The sequence below is a fragment of the Arachis ipaensis genome, chromosome B8 (genome assembly GCF_059453495.1).
Source record: "Arachis ipaensis isolate K30076 ecotype BB chromosome B8, ASM5945349v1, whole genome shotgun sequence".
Classification (NCBI taxonomy): domain Eukaryota; kingdom Viridiplantae; phylum Streptophyta; class Magnoliopsida; order Fabales; family Fabaceae; genus Arachis; species Arachis ipaensis.
In genome coordinates this window covers 129,148,038-129,166,035 of record NC_142443.1, presented here as the reverse complement: position 1 = coordinate 129,166,035, position 17,998 = coordinate 129,148,038, and the positions used below count along the sequence as shown (strand labels likewise).

Sequence of the window (17,998 nt, the reverse complement as noted above, 5' to 3'; positions counted from 1 at the left end):
CAAGGGGCATTCTCATTTTGATCCGAGAAGATTTAACTCATGTGCTGCGTATGAGTTTCACAATCAAGTTCTGGATAAACGTCACCTATGTGACTCTCACATAGTAAATTTGGAGGCACTAACTGCAAAAGGCATCAACTTTGCCACTCTGTTTGATAACCTGAAGTGGACTCCTTTATTCCATATTCAGAAGCTTGTTTATCCATCACTGGTTTGCGAGTTCTATGCGAACATGGTGTATCTTGACGGAGCAATCCACTCATATGTCAAGAGGGTTCACTTATCTCTGAACAGAGAAACCATCAGTGCTGTATTGGGATACACTGATGAAGGAGGAACTGCCTACATGACTGGAAAGTGGGATTCACAGGTTGGGGTCACATATCAGATTGCTTTGAATTGAACCTGTGAAAACGTCTCTGCCCTGGATGGGACGGTTTTAACGCATAAAGCTCTTGGACCTGTAAGAGCGCTACTTCATAGAATCATCAATCAATACTTGATGCCTCAGAGTGGTTCCTTCCAAAGAGTAATTGTTTGTGATACATTAGTTCTTTTTGCAATCCTTACTTCCTCTCCTATTTCATTTGCTTATTTGATGGTGCGACACATGTGGGATTGTGTGCGCAGTGACAAAAAGGCAAATATGCCTTATGGCATTTCTCTTACATGCATATTTGAACATTTTCATGTTGATTTAACTAATGAGCATGTAGAAAACAAGGTTTCCACCATTAAAGGAGGAGGAGTCTCTGGATCCGTGAAAAGCACCAAAGGAAAACGCTCCATGCCCTCTGAACCATCAGAAAGTGATCTTGAAAGTCATCCCATTGAGCCTACAAAGGTTGCTGATACCATCAAGGATGTTCTAACTAAATTTTCAAACATGTCTAATCTGATGGTACGCTCATACAAAGAAGCCCGCAAACAAGCTTATGAGAATGAGAAGGCTTGGAAAAAATGCCATGAGCGAATTAATCTATTGCTTGATAGCTTTGAAAAGGACATGGGTGATGCAGATGAAGACAACCAATCCCTTGGCTCTGACATTAATCTTTCTGATGCTTGATTCAGTTTAACTGCTCGTACCTATGAACTCTGTTTTATTTTCATGTTTTCTTGTTTTGAGTACTGTATAACTGTTAAGTTGGATACTCTGGACCTTTATGTTTTAGTTTAAACAAATATTATGCATTTTGGTATGTTGTTCTTATCTATTTTGTAGGTTCTCCATTGATGACAAAAGGGGGAGGAAAGTTGGGAAAAATTAAAAAAATTGAAAAGCAGGGGCTGAAATCAATTTGATTAATCATTACTCTTGTGCATATGTTCCAATCTTATTTTCATGTTTTATGATATATGCTCTGGTTTATGCACTATCATGTTCTGAATTTTGCAGTGACATTTTGATTCATCATGTTCTGATTTTTGGCTGTGATAGTTTGTTTAAGCTCTGATAATTTTGTTTGATTTTTTAATCTGCCAATTTCATGAAGTTTGGATGTTGACTGTATATCTCAGAAAATGCTTTATAGATCATGAATTACTATTTTATTTGGCAAATTCTCTCTTGGTAGGAATCTATTTTAACATGAATTTTTTTGTTAATTTAAAGTATGTTGAGTGTTGATTATATATTGAAATGTACTCTGAAGGTACTCAAGCATGCTTTATTTTTGTTGTTATACTGAGCAGAAAATCATTAGATGATAACAAATCAGATTGTGTTTATCATGTTACTTCTGCTCAAAAATCAAGCTGTTCAACATTGTTTAAAAATCCATATGTTGAATACATTGTGGCTTTAAGCTTGATTTAAGAATGTTACATGTAATGCTTCCTTTAATAAAATGGCACATATTAAGGGGGAGCTATGTAACAATTGGAAAGAGGGAGGATTCCAAATCTTCAAAGAGAGTACTCTTAATCCTTACTCTTTTCAATTCAATTTTTTAATAATGTTTGTCATTAAGGGGGAGATTGATGCGTTTGAAAAACTCCAAATTAATTTGATGATGATCAAACATCATTAAAATGATTAATCACAAAATTATTTATTTGAATTTTAATTCACATTTGTTAATTAATAATTTTGTTGCTTGCAGATCTTGTTTTTGGGCATAAGAAAAAATGAAAGCCCAAAATGGTTGGTTAAAATTCAGCTTTGTGCAAAAATGTTTAAGAATATATGGCTAAAATTATTATCATGTGAATTGGGTCAGGAATTATTGTGTAAGCCCAAATTAAATCCTTTGGTGAAAGACCAACAAGCTTGGTCCGAAATTGAAAAAGAGAGAAAGCAAAGGTTGCATGCTTTCAACGGATGCCACTTTCACTCTTTGATGGATTTCAAATTCATTTAACTTGCATTAATAGCATTGGAAACATGAAAGAGAAAGTGGGAATTGATTTTATTGCCATCATTACTATCACACGTTACTAAGCAAAAGGGAAGTGGGAAATTAATTCATTTTTAAATTCATTCCTCAATTACATTGAAAGTTTTTTCTCTCTCTCTCTCTCTTCTCTCTCATTGTTTCGGTCATGTCACAGAGAAGAAGAAGAAGCAAGTTATCAGAAATGAGGCACTGTAGCAGTGAAGCTATGCACAAGCAAGAGGCCAAGGTGATGATGGCCCTTGCAAAAAGAAGATCCACAATAGGGTGTGGCTAAGATGAGAACCTTACCACAAAAGGTAAGATGTGGTGAGGAAGTCTCAAGATCGCCATACCTAGAAATGGAAGCAATCCATTTTGGTCAGAGAAGAAGATCCCTTGGGCATGGCTCGTCTCTACTTTTGATCAACCATCACAGAAGGTAGCTACTGTAGCTACGTGGAGGTAGAGGCAGAAGATAGAACAGATGGAGCTGTCAAGCATCAAGGACTCATCAAGGGTCAGGAATCCTTCTGGGGAGCAAGTCAAGATGGAAGGCCCGGATTGATGAAGCTTGGTGAGAAGGGATGAGGAAGAGGTAATTGCATGTTGAATTTTACATTTGGTTCTCTCTCTCTTCTCTCTGTCTGAACCGATTTGGTATTTAAGAAGAAGAAGATTAGCTCAGTTGGACCGGTTTCAACCTTGGAGGCTTCCCCTTCTATAATAAGGGTGAACAGTAAAGGCTTGAAGCAAGGAGAAAAAGAGTGAAAGCACAGATTTCTCATAGCTATCCAAGCTAACAGAAGTTCTTCTCCTTCAATGTTTTTCATGTTGTATTTTTCTGTTTAGTTTTGTCTGTCTTGAGTCTCATGGAGAAAGGCAAACAGTTAGGTTTGTATGAAAAATCCATAGAGCGGAAAAAGGCAGAGTATACAAAATTAAAAGAAAAAGCCATAGATGTCCTTAGAGGTCCTTTGTACATATGTGTTGTGTTTTATGATTCTGTGGGAATCCCCTTGCAAGTTGGGTTAGCACTTAGCAGTTGAAAACTTGGCAGGTGACTAAGTCAAGTTCAGGATTGAGGATAGATTCTGGACTTGTCCCAGATAGGAAGGGTAGTTCCTAGGGAGAATTGGTGTCTGTAATCTGTTTGATTATAGTGAAATTCCATCATTGTTGTGATGGAGACTGGATGTAGGCTGCACTGCACTTAGCAGCTGAACCAGGATACTTCTGGGTGTGATTCTCTCTCTCTCTCTCTCTTCTACTTAATTTCTGGTTCTTCTTGTAGGAGACAAAAATGAAAAATATCTCCTCATTGGTTACGAGACAAAAAGAAGATGTCTCTTGACTAGTGACGAGACAAAAAGCAGAAATATCTCCTAAAGCATTTTAAAAAGGCAGCAAGTGTTATTCAGCAAAAGGGGGCTAAGATTCAACCCCCCATTCTCTTAGCCACTGATAACCATCATGGTGGATGAATAAGTCCACATATATCATCTCGAATCCTTTAGAGGAATTCAGGGGACTCAAATCCAATCTCTACTGGTGATGGCCTTAAAATTAGCTTTTCTTGAGAACATGCAGCACAACAAAATTCACTAGATTTAAGAATCTTTTGGTTTTTTAGTGAATGTTCATGGGAATTTTCAATAATTCTCCGTATCATAGTTTTTTTCGGATGACCCCATCAATCATACTAAATTATAAATTCATTTGGGCTGGTAAACTTCAGGTTTACAATGGCATGTGATTCAATTGTACTAATTTTAGTATAATATAACCCAGATGAAAGTGAGGGTAACTTTTCTAATATAACTTTTTTATTTGAATCATGAGTTGTGATACATAAGTACTCATGATTTTCTTCATTCATTGTTTCAATATGATGTCCATTTCGGCAAATATCTTTAAAACTCAATGATAAACCACTATTTTATGGTTTTTCTTGTGCTCAATTGAGTGGTTTTTATCAATTCTTTGCACACTTATTCATACTATTTGCATGATTTTACAATTCCTTCCCAATTTTGTGCTATAATTGAAAACTTGCTTCCTAAGTCTTTAAATTATGTATTTTAATTCCCCTTTATACCATTCGATGCCGTTATCTGTGTGTTAAGTGCTTTCAGGCTTTATAGGACAGGAATGACTTAGAGGATGGAGAGGAAGCTTGCGTAAATGGAAGGAGCACAAGAAATAAAGGAGACAACCAGCGAGGAGCGACGCGCACGCATGGCTCACGCGTGCGCGTGAATTGGAGTTCGCACGGCGACGCGTGTGCGTGACTGACGCGTACGCGTGATGTGCGCTATCTGCAGAAATCACAGAAAACGCTGGGGGCGATTTTGGGCCAAGTCTGGACCCAGTTTTCGGCCCAGAAACATAGACTAGAGCCAGGGGACAAGCAGAGAATCAACACACATTCTCATTCGGATAGTTTTTAGTTTTAGATTGGAATCTTAGAGAGAAAATTACCACTTCCTCTAGGTTTCCTTCACATTCATAGATTTCTAGTTTTTATGCTTTTTGTGCTTTTGCTTTGGATATTGAGAAGAATCACTACCTCCGTTGAAGTCGCTATTATTCTAGTTTGCTTTCTTATTCCTTTACTCTTTTGATTACTTATTAACCCTGTTCAGATAAGGATGTTGCATTTTGGGATTTATTAATGCAAAGAACTATTTTTACTTTTAATTAATTTTTAATTCCTATTTTATTTAATTTATCATGTCTTCTTCTTATATTTCTGTGAACGTTATATTCATGTCAATGGAGTAGACTCCCAACTTGACTTGGGGGTTGATTAAAAGGAGACCCTTGAGTTGGAATGCTCAAGTGATTAGTTAAATTGGAAGTTGTTAGCTAACTCTCTAGGCACTAACGCTAATCCTTTCCAAGGGAGAGGATTAGGACTTGTGAATAAGAGTTAGCTCAATCACTTGACTTTCCTTTATTTAGTAAGGGTTAACTAAGTGAAAACAACAACCTCTTGATACTATACTTGGGAAAATCCAACAAGGATAGAACTTCTAATTAATCTTCCCCTGGTCAAGGCTTTTTATTTGATTATATAAATCTCTTTTAATTTACATTGCTTTAATTCACAATCCTTTATTTTTCTGTTCTTCAACTCTCAAAATTCCTCGGAAAATTCCTGACTGATAAAATAGCACCCTTTTGTCAACTCGTTGGGAGACGACCTGGGATTCCTACTCCCAGTATTTTTATTCTAAATTTGTGACAACCCTTCTAAATTGATAAGCGGATTTTTGTTGGTTAAGAACTGTACTTGCAATGCTGTTCTTATCATAAATTCTTAATTGGCTAATTTCTGCCTCCATCACTCAACAAGTTCCTTAGAGACTTCGTAGACAATAGTGCATTGTTTATTATAATTTTGTTCCTCCGAAAAACAAAATTAAAGCCCTTCTGGAGCCTTCTATCACATTGTCTGAGCCAATAATAATATTAACATATTCTTCTTTTGGTAGAAGATGTGTAAAATATATATTGCTTTTGAGAATGGTATGCGAACTTGCACTATCCGCAAGCCAAACATCTTCACTATATATCCTTACCATTTTCTTCAAAGACAAATAACAATAAAATGAGTAGAAGTATTTGCACCGTAAAATTATTTTCTTGATTGAAAATGTTTTTTTAAGAAGTATTGTACATAGTACCATATACTAAAAATTTCATTATTATTATTATTTTAGAACTTGGCACATTCAGTAATTTTAAAATTCATAAATCTAAATATTTTATTAAACATTATTTATATACATCACACTTGAAATTCAAATACATAGAGAATAAAACTTAAATTTTTAAATTATTTATTTACATAAGTACTGAACCCAAATATCAAACTTTTTTCATCATTGATCAAATGACCAATATTTTCTTCAAGATCCTCAAAGAAATCAGATATTTCATAATAAGTGGTATAATTTTCAGCAACATCCTTCGAAACAAAATTCGTCTCCTTTCCTTTGTCATCATTTTTCAAAGATGTTTGATTAAGATCAATTAGGTGTCTCGAGGTACGACAGGTATGCGACCAATGACCCTTTCCACTGCAATGGAAATATTTATCCTCTATTGATTTATTTTGCCTATTATTTTTTTCTTTATCTCACTTCTGGTGAGATCCTTTTTTGTGTACATAATTTTTCTTCCTTCCAAAATTTTTCTTGTTACCAAAACCTTGTCATTTACCTCTTATGAAGTTATGATTTGCCACATTTGCTTCAGGAAATAGGGCGGCACCAGCTAGACGCGCTTCATGATTTCTTAAAAGTAATTCATTGTTATGTTCAGCAACAAGAAAGTAAGAAATTTGTTCAGAATATTTTTTGAATTCTTTTTCGCGATACTGCTGCTGCAGGAGCACATTCGAGGCATGGAAGGTCGAGAAAGTTTTTTCTAACATGATATTATCAGTTATCTTTTCCCCACATAATTTTATTTATGAGGTGATTCGGAACATTGTTGAATTGTATTCATTTATGGATTTAAAATCCTGAAGACGAAAATGCGCCCACTCATATCGGGCTTGAGAAAGTATCACTGTCTTTTGATGGTCATACCTTTCTTCAAGATTTTTCCACAGATCTGCAGGATCTTTTAGTGTGAGATATTCATTTTTCAATCCTTCGTCAAGATGATTACGAAGGAAGATCATGACTTTGCCTTTATCCTTCTGGGTTGCCTTATTTTTAGCTTTAGTGGTATCTCCTAGATCCATTGAATCAAGATGAATTTTGGCATCTAGTATTCATGATAAGTAGTTGTTTCCAGATATATCAAGAGTATTAAATTCAAAATGAGAGTGCTTTGACATAATGAAAATTTATTGCCTTGAGTCTTCCTAAATTTTGATCAAAGTCTCGTGCTGATAACGTGTTGTAAAATAAATAATAAGAAAAAGGAAATAAATATAAAATGAAGAGATATAAATAAATAACTCTAGTATTAATATTCACTAATATTAATATCTCAATATAATAGAGATGATTTATATATGTATTTACTAATATTGTATGTTGTAGTGTACATATATATAAAGAGGGAGAGAGAGGAGTATTCAGTATAGTTGCAATATAAAGAAAGGGAGAGAATTGTTTTTGTTGTTGTGCATTGCTTCAAATGTGACTTCTCCTATTTATACATGTAGCAAGCCTTCATTTTCAAACTTCATTTATTTGAATTTGTCTTGAAAAGTGATTTCTTCAATATTGAGAAAGTTAGCTGTCCAAATCATAAGTGGTCATCCATATTATCATCTTTATCACAACAGTATTGATGGTTGTTCTTATTAAATTGTTATTGAATTGATCCTAAGCCTTTTGAAAAATTAGTCGTCAGGATATATTTAATGCAAATCGAAAACTTTTGAGACAAAATTAAAACAAAATAAAACTTAGAGATATTTTTAAATTTTTTAACAAATTTCAAAGACAAAAATTATATTTTACCCTTTTTTTTTCTTTGAATAAGGAAAATGAGATGTTATCTATTTATTATATAAAAGAAGAGTTGCAACACAGTAACACCATACAGCAGACTCCAACACCTGTCCATCTTTCAACTATTTTTTGCTCTTCTCCAATTGACAACTGTCCTTATCATTATGGAAAATACAATCCTATCCTATATATAGATTGGTTATTACAAATCCTCCCTTTTTTTCACTGTTGCAAGCTCTTTTTTTTTTGGTGGCACAAATACAGGAGTGGGCTCAGCAATCCCCAACCTCAGTGAGCACTCTTACTTGGTGGAAGATTCACGGGGGAGAGTCGTTTGTCCAGTGGGTTGTAGGGAGTGAATAGAGCAGCAATCCCAAAACCATCATTTAGCGGTAGAAAGCCGAAATACTAGCTTCTGATTAGATGATTAGGGTAAACAATGGATTAAGAAGTCATTGTGTCTGATGGAAAAAAGGAAAAGAGGCAGAAATATTTCCCCGAAATTCTAAAGTACTCCTTTTATCTATTGTGCTTAGCGTATGTTAGAGCATCAACAATCCTAAAACGATGGGATTAACCACTGATAGTTTGCTTTGATTGGTTGATTGGGCTTAATCCCAGTACCCAACGTGTTTTAGTCGATTAAAAAATTTAGTACGTTGGTTTAAACGATGATTTAATTTTGGCGCTACTTTGTGAAATTTAAAACCAGTATAACAACTTTTCCTATGACATAGTCTTTATATATTGGAAGCCGGTATCCCACCATCCACATAGCTTAGATTACTTCATCTCCTCCATATGGCTCTAACAAATGCTTTTACTCAAAAGGTTGATCGTGTTGCAGACATCAATGCAACCAAACTGACCTGGAATTTAGTTGTTAGAGTTGTTCGTTTGTACGAAATTCCTAGCTCATGGAATCCCACAGATGTATGCAGCTTAGAGTTGGTGCTCTAGGATGAAATGGTGTGTATCCAACTATTTATTTTAAGAATGGCATATTAATTTGTGGAGTTTATGCATGTTAATTTGTGTGTGTTTGTATGTGTGCCTGTTTAGGGTGATCGTATACATTGCTCCATTCCGAAGGCAAATGTGGTGGTCTTTAAGACAATTGTTCGTGAGTTTAGAATTTACTCAATGAGAAATTTCATTGTTCAGCCAAATTTGAAAGGTGTGAGGACAACTTCACACAAGTTCAAGCTGAGTTTTTACATGAAAACTTCTGTCAGTGCTCTCTCTAGTGAGACCTTTCAACTGAATCCTTTCCGATTTGTCTCCTTTATGGAAATTGAAGCAATTGATGTTGTCAATTTGAATATCCTCCTAGGTACTATATCAATAAAATGATTCATAAAATCATTTGGCGGTTTATTTAGTTTTGTTATTTTGTTTGTGGATAACTGATGCTGTCTTTGTTGGTTTTTATCTCCACCGTGGTATAGATTGCATTGGTCACGCTGTTGGAAAGGAGGATGCTAGACCAATGGTTACAAAATCAGGCCAAGAAAGTAAATGTATGTCACTAGACCTGGAGGATCTTGAGTAAGTCATTTGGCTGTTTTCATTGGTATGTCATTAAGTAGTTGTTTAAGTTGTGGCTATTCTTATGGTTGTATGTTTTATAATATCGTAGGAAAACAAGATCAAGTGCACTATATTTAGTGAAATGATTGGCAAGTTAACTCCGTTTATCAATAAGAATGATGGTGAGCCACTAATTTTGGTCGCTCAACTCTTCAAGCCAAATCAGTACCTCAATCAGATTAATGTTCAGAATAGTCTTTATGCCTCGAGAGTGTTCCTGAACCCTGATTTCCCTGATGTTGCATTCAAGAATCAGTATATAAACACTAAACATTAACCCTTCACCTCTTATACTAGATATCGCTTCACCTTTTTTTGATCCCATGCTAATACTATGTTATTTGCTTATGCCTTTTACAAACTGTTCTGCACGTTAAAAAAACCTGCAATTTGGAGTCTAAGTTGAAGTAAAAAGGAAAATTAAAATAGAAATGTTATGAATCTTGAGTTTGTGGTTTTGCAGTTTGATAAGGAAAAAGGATTTTGAAACTACTTACATGAAAAATTATATACAGATTAGATACAAAAAAAATTGTTACTATGTAATTTTTGTTCAGTTGGATTAAAAAGTGCCAACTACTATTGTCATGATGCTTTATTTTAAATGTTTAATGCTTTTTATCAATTTCTTTTCGGAGTTAACTTTTGTATTCCAAATCTCAAATTGAAAAAAAATCATTTTGTTTGACTTCTAAATTTAATATTTCTTAGTCAAACTTTTTATAAATATTACAAATAATACATGAAAACAAAAATCAGTTTAGTAATTCAGTTTTTAAAGTTCAATTTATTTTGTACTCAATTATTTATGTTTATTATCAACAAAATATACAAAATCAGCTACTTTTTTAAAGTGCACACTATTTGAACTACTATTATTATGTAGCTTGATTTTAAGTTTTTAATCTTTTTTGGCAATGTATGGAATTAAATTCTGTATCCAAATCTCAGAAACATACAAAAAAATATAATATTTTTTTACTTTTTAACATAATATTATTTAATCAACTTTTTTATAAACATTATCAACAATACATGAAAAGAAAAAAAATTTCTTTATTCACTTTTTAAAGAAAAAATATTTTGTACTCAATTATTTATGTTTGCTAAATAGGAAATATACAAAATAAACTATTTTTTTAAAGTACAAAATATAAAGTGCAACTTTAGATCATAAAATTAGGTGTATAAAAATATTAAGCTAATTGGTCTATTATTTTCGGATTACTCCGAGTTAGCCTACTGAAAGAAGGTGACATTGGCTCTCAACGAATTAATCATATAGAGACCTAACCTCAGTATTCAGTGAGTGATGAACTTTTGGGAGGTTCCTTTCCAATCAATACAATCGAAGAAGTTTTGAACATGACTTATGTGAGTTCATGTCCCACCTTTTTGTATTAACACTGATTTCGTTGCATTGCCTTTAAATGTTATTAAAATGAGAGTCTGTAACACCCTACCACACAGAGCTTTACACCTAGAATGTAAAGCAGAGGTGACGATGCACTACGACCTCTAAAAATAAAAAAATATATATTAAAGTACTTTGTTTCATTGTAAGTACTCTTTAATTCCTCTTTAATTACATCAATTTTGCTTTTATTTCCCTTTGGTTCAAGTACTTTGTTTATATTTACAATTTTGAGTTCTTGAAGTTTTGATTGATGAATTTAGTGTTTTATGCTTGCTTTGTGTTTGTTTGGATGTTTATTGTTGATTTTGTGCATAGTTGGTTATAGCTTTTCATTTTCCTTTGCAAATTCTTATGTTTTGGTTTTATGCACACAAGGTGTTTGTGAAAATGCAAACTTTAGATTCTGAGTAGATTTTCACACCTCAGCCTGGGATTTGAGTTCCTATGATATTAGAGTCATGATGTCCAACATTTAGTGGTAATTTTTGGGTAGTTAGTTGACTCTTGTTTCCATTGAAGCTAGCTTTTTATCAACTAGTTTGGTAAGTTAGTTAGGACTTATGGATCAAGGTCAATTATGCTTGCTTGACCTACTCCTTGATGTTAGGGGTTAACTAAGTGAGATTGACTCATCATAATTATCATAGTTGTGGTCATGGCAATGATAAGATTCCTTGGATTCTCTTATTCCCAAGTCAAGGCTCTTTTATGCATATCTTAGCATTTTCACTAGTTTTGATCTCATTTCTCTTTACTTGCATTAATTCCAATTTCGATCATCTCTTAGGTAGCGTTTGTTTTCGGAGACAGGACACGGAGACATGGACAACGAATGTTTAAAATGTGTTTGGAAGCAGAGACATGGACACGGAACACATTGTCTCCAGGATACTATTTTATATTTTTGTGTCCACTCTTTTACGAAGGACAATGATGGACACGGGATTTGAAAATGTAGACACAGACTTTTTTATCAAAATTTTTTCCTTTCTATCCATAAATATTTTTTTTATTATTCTACTATTATCTCTTTTTATTTTTCCTAATTTTAACTTCTCTACATCGTAGTTCTTCTTTCTCTGCGTTCTTTTTTTCAGATACTCTCTTTTTTTGGTAGAATTTCTTACTTGACTGGATAATTAATTTATTCCTTTTTATCGTTCATTCTCTTTTCTATGGCATGCTGTATTAATGGAGACTTAATTCAATTTTATACTTTATGTTACTTTATTTATTCTTAATTTTGTTACTTTAATACCATTTTTATCTTATTGGTTTATAGACCAATTCTTCTTGTAATTTTCTGTACTCCTACATACTCTTATTTTTTATTAAATTAATTTGTACTTGATGTAAAAAATTTGGAATCATATAGCTATTTTAGTCATTTCGCATAATATCTTAGTTTTGTCCACGTCTATCTAAACATAATACAGGACATTACATTAGTGTCTTGTCCATCGTATCCAAACACAATACACAAAAAATAATTTTTAATGTCTCTGTTCTATTATCTCTATCTTAGTGTCATGTCCTGTCTCCAAAAACAAATGTAGCCTTAGTTCTTTTATTGCTTAGTTCTTTTAATCTTTAGTTCTTTGATTTCAAAACCCCCCTTTGCCCTAACAACTGAAAGCGTAACACTTCCACTTGCGTCCTAGGGAGAACGATCCGGGGTTGAATTACTCTCGATCTCGGTTTATATGTTTTGAATTTGAAAATACTAAACTTTGATTGAGAGGATTGTTTGTTGGTCTAGGCTATACTTGCAATGAACATATTCTATTTTGAGAAATTCTAGATCGACGATAGCTTCCTCTCATCATCTATGCATAGATTTTTCTCATTTCATTCATAAATCATACATTCATATATAACTTTACTTAATGGGGGTTACCATTTTCGAGAATTTATACGTGCCCGGTCACCCGTACGACGTGAAGTCAACAGAGTATCGAATCTCAACCTGGAACACGTGGTGGCAAGCCACGGTACTTTACCCAAGGAAACTCGTATCTCAGATAATCATTTCACATTCATTTATTAACATCTCATAATCATTCATTTTAGCTGTAAAATCACTTTATACCTCATATGTTTGCATCTTTATACATAATTTATCATAACCTGGAGCAAGTGGGGGCGAAACCACAACCCTTGCGTATTCCCAGGAGGTACGTTCTCATATGCCTAGGAGGAACAAAGGAGGGGATCCTAACCTCCCACCATCTCGCTGAGTGAGATTTTACAGTACCAGGAGGAACAAAAAAGGGGATCCTCACCTTCCACCATCTCCTGGGGTCGCACTTTCAAGAAAGAGTGCTCAGATGCAATATTTATTCCTTTCATTAGCTAGTTTCATAATCGATATAGTACACGTTTATACATATATATAAGCACCCTATCTTCTCGTACCTAAATCATCACTTTTAACCTTTATTTCATTCCCAAGTTACCACCTATTCTTAGCTTCATCTTATTACTAGGCTTACTAAAAAGACCTAGGACCAAAGAAATGAAAATAGAGGTTTAGAGGTTTGAAAATTAGGTTTATAAAACATAAAATTAAGTTTGCTAAAAACAAGGGTCACGCGTACGCGTGGACGTACATTTTAGCCCATTTCGCGTACGTATGTACGCGAGGCAGTAGCGACCCTTCGCGAATCAAAGGTATGCGTACACAGAAATCCCAATCCACACGTATGCGTGGGCCACGCGTACGCGTGGGCCTTCATTTTGTCAAAAATTTTGGCTAAGTCTGAAAAATCTGCAGAATTTCAAATTTCAATTCCAAACTTCCAACGCGCATAACTTTTTTGTTTTAAATCATTTTTCTTCCATTCTTCGAACGGCATAAACTTCACGGACCCAATTTTCATGTAAAACAAGTTTGAAATCATTCGGGAGTCTGGAAGCCAAGTTATGACTCCTTAAAGTTCGATAAAAAACCATAGTTACACCAAATCTCCAAACCTCATTTTCTTTAAAACTCAAATCCAAAACAACATACCATACCCATAACCACCAACAGAACATGCCATTCTCAATACCACAACAACCTTCATATCCTACCATCTCTCAAATCAACAATATCATGCATCAACCCCCCTAAATACATCAACAAAAATTCTCATTTTACCTATCCAACATATATATATACATATTATCATTAAATCATCATTTGACATCCATTCAACAAACACTAAATCCACATCACAATTTTTATCAAGGTTACTAAGCATTAAACATTCTCATACGTTCCAATATATCCTATGGTCATCTAGCCTAAGTTTTCACAGAACATTATATATTAAATACGTGAAACCTAAACCATACCTTGGCCGATTTTCACGTATAACCCGAGACAACCCCACAATGCAAGCTCACAAGTTCCACTTCAAAAAATCTATCCACCAAAGTTGTTCCAAAAGCTCCAATTCACCAATTCAAACTTCAACCTAACATAATTTCAATCTAATTTACACAATTCACTAAATTAGCACTAGGTACACAAAATTGGATAACCCACAAGGGTTTAGAGTTTCCTTACCTTACCCGTTGATGATTGGAGTATAATTCAACAATTATCCAATGTTAGATTGTACCTAAACCACCAAAATCATCAAAATCACTCAAAACTCAAACCAATTTCGCACATAAAGGGGACACAGAACACTGGGCACGAATTTGAGAAAGACATACCTTTTTGTTTAAATAGAATTGGATAAGACTCCAAGACGAATGTGTGGCCGCAAACGGCTCGTCAATCGGAGCTCCGGATCAAAAGTTATCTTGGTTTAATGTTCAACCTAGGTTTATGTTTTGTGAGAGAGCTCCTTCCCCCTTCATGCTGAGTTTCAGCATGAAAAATGAATGCCAAGAAGGGAGGGGGTGCTGTTTTGTTCAATTAGGCTGAGTTGGGTTGGGCCTGGTTCACCCGATTTGACCTATTTAGCCCAATATTAGGCCAAATTTATTAAAATTAGTGTCAAAATTCTTGTTTTAATTAGCTCTATCCTATTTTACTATAAAATTCACATTTCTAATTTTTTATTAAAAATTAATTTATTGAATAATTACTCACTAATTTTACGGGATTTACAGAGTCCATGTTATTGCAGGAAGTCTCCACTTGGGTTTTAGCCACTATAGTGTCTGTTGATGTTGGCACCCGCGATTGGTATTATGCCTCGTGTAAGAGTTGTCCTAGAAAGTTGTGGAGAATAAGGGTCGATATTACTGTGAGCATTGTCGAAAAGTAGGATTTAATGCTCCGTTAAGGTAACCGTTTCTTTGTTTGAATTTTATTCCACGTCTTAACAACAAACTTCTTTGTGTGACCATGTTTCCTGCGTTGAATGCTAAAATGTCAAGTTTGTCACTATTCATTTTGGAGCACCTTGGTGATTACAAATAACACATAACTTCTTTAGCGCAAATGAAGTTTCACTTATTATGGTAATCCTATGCCAAAAAGTTCAGTTGGGTTTTACTAAATTTGAAGCAATGTAGTGTAATTAGAAAGGGTGTGTAATTTGTTGTGATGTTATTATGTTGTTACAAGTTGTATTCTATTTTTAAGGAAAAACACTAAATTGATAAAACTCAGGGTATACCATATAAATATACCCTAAAAGTTGTGGAGAATAGGGGTTGATATTTATGTGATCATTGTCAAAAAGTGGGATTTAATGCTCCGTTGATGTCACAGCTTCTTTGTGATGAATTCTCTGCAACCTTTTAACAACAAAATTCTTTATGTGACCATATTTTTTGCGTTCAATGCTAAAATCTCAACTTTCTGAATTTTGATTTCTTACACCTTGCTGATTACAAATAACATTCAATTCTTATAACAGATGAAGTTTCACTCATTAGGGTGATCCTATAGCAAAAAGTTCAGTTGGGTTTTACTAAATATGAAGCAATGAGGTGTGATTAGAAAGGGTGTGTAATTTGTGGTGATGTTATTATTTTGTTACAAAGTTCTATTCTGTTTTTAAAGAAAAACACTAAATGGCCAAAACTCTAGGTATACCATATAAATAAAAGCTATGCGTTTATACTTATATCTAAATTTCACACACAACTATAAACATGAGTTAGTCTACTTAACTAATTATATTTTGAGGAAAAAGAACTAAATGGATAAATACTATAGGGTATACTACATGAGTAAGGGTATCTGACTTAAGTTACTATTCAGCGCTTTGTATTCTTGCTGATAATAGAACTTGAATAAGTTTATCTCTAATTGAATTCCTTTATCTATGTCAAATAAGTCATGTGACCAACTAACGTATACACATATTCTTTCAAAGTGTGTTTCCTTGGCAGTTGGAATGGAGTAAATGCTCTAAATGTAACCTCTGTTAACGCGTTAATTTCAAGTTTTATTTACAATATAAGTTTTGTATCCATACTTATCTCTCCCCTGAACACTTTTAATTCAGTTTGGTTTGTTTTTCCTCAGGTATCGACTTAATGTTGTAGTCACGGATGGGACTAGATGCATTAATATAATGCTTTGGAATCAAGAGGCAAAAATCATTCTCGGGAAATCTGCTAATGACATAAGGGATTTAATGGTAAACTATTATGCATTTTACGGAGCGTATTTGGTTATTTATCAATATATGAACTGTCGGTGTGTTAACCAACTAATGAAGCCTTTTTTCATGTGTAGAAAGATGCTAATGAGAATGCCTGCTTAAAAGCTTTTGAACCTATAATTGATAAGAAGTTCCTTTTTAAATTGTCTATTTCACACAAAAATCTGACCTCTATGGACCAAGCTTATAATGCTATTAAGATTAGTGATGATGAGGCACTGATTAGTCTCTATTCATCCCACAGTTCTTCCATAAATATTGGAGTTCGTATTTAAATTATGGCTCATTATTAAACTATCCATTGCAGTTTCCATACTCTTAAAGGGTGTATTTATAACTAAATTTGGAATTCATGTGGTGCAGGGTGTTGAACAAGGCCTTTCAAACGTAGTGTCTACAACTAAAAGTAATGACCTCAACTCAAATGGGAATGGAGCTGCTATTATTTCACTATCAAAGGTCAGGATTCCATTAGAACCCAATAATTGATATTGCAAATTCTGTTGCATTGTAGAACCCAATATTTGATATTGCAAATTCTGTTGCACTCATGCAGGATTCTGGCACTGAGAGCATCTTTGAGAGCGGCTTAGATACTCCTGGTAAATGTGTTATAGTAGATTCTGCTCCAAGCTTGGGTGTTAGTGGACTTACCAATCCGGAAGGCCAGGGATCTAGTAACAAGACTTTCAAACATGGTTCTACTAAGAGGAAAATTGAGTGATTCACTCAATTTGGGATATGTAATGTGATTGTACACATTTGTTGGCTTTAGTTTAGTTGCTATGGGTACTTACCCGTATCAAACTCGGTGTTATGAACTTATGTATATTGCTGTAATGACCTTGGGTGTCGATGAACGATGTAATATCAAAGTTTTAACGTTTTGTAGTTTACTTTTACTCTAATTTTTCTTTTTTTAATCGAGTTTCATAACACAGTAAACAAAATGTAACTCCTTGCTCTAAGTCAAATCTGCAGTTGGACTCATTTGTTTATATAACTTTTTGTGTCTTCTATTCTAAAACATCAACTCTCTGAATATTATTTTGGGTTTAGTGAATATCTTCCTTGCTGATCAGAACTAACCTTTCACCTCTTATACTAGATGTCGCTTCACCTTTTTTTTATCCTATCTAATACTATGTTATTTGCTTATGCCTTTTACAAACTGTTCTGCACATTAAAAAACTTGCAATTTGGAGTCAAGTTGAACTAAAAAGGAAAATTAAAATAGAAATGTTATGAATCTTGAGTTTATGATTTTGCAATTTGATAAGAAAAAGGAAAATAATGTTCATAAAAAATATTGTAAAAATACCTAATAAAGCCAAATCCAATAAAAAATATTGCAAAAAAAAAATTCATTCCATGTCTATCATTTTGTCATGACTTCTATCGGTATTACGATTTGCATAAATGATTTCTTTAGATGGTATGTCATGTTGGTCTTAAAATTGTATTACTTGAATAGTTAAACTTACCAGTTGCAAAAAAAATTCATAAAAAACATTATAAAAATACCTA

The 17,998-nt window shown here is 33.9% G+C and overlaps 2 protein-coding genes across 2 annotated transcripts; both read left to right on the top strand.

Annotated features, from left to right (window-relative positions):
* Positions 1–8,653: 8,653 nt before the first annotated feature.
* LOC148549829 (uncharacterized) lies at positions 8,654–9,719 on the top strand. Its single transcript, XM_088495800.1, has 4 exons — positions 8,654–8,785; positions 8,915–9,185; positions 9,301–9,344; positions 9,492–9,719. Exons 1-4 carry the CDS (start codon positions 8,654–8,656, stop codon positions 9,717–9,719), a joined length of 675 nt encoding a protein of 224 aa, XP_088351926.1.
* A 6,662-nt stretch (positions 9,720–16,381) lies between these two features.
* LOC107612308 (uncharacterized) lies at positions 16,382–17,195 on the top strand. The gene is made up of 4 exons (XM_016314079.3): positions 16,382–16,447; positions 16,546–16,734; positions 16,835–16,930; positions 17,028–17,195. The coding sequence occupies exons 1-4, from the start codon at positions 16,382–16,384 to the stop codon at positions 17,193–17,195; spliced, it is 519 nt and encodes a 172-aa protein (XP_016169565.2).
* Positions 17,196–17,998: the final 803 nt, after the last annotated feature.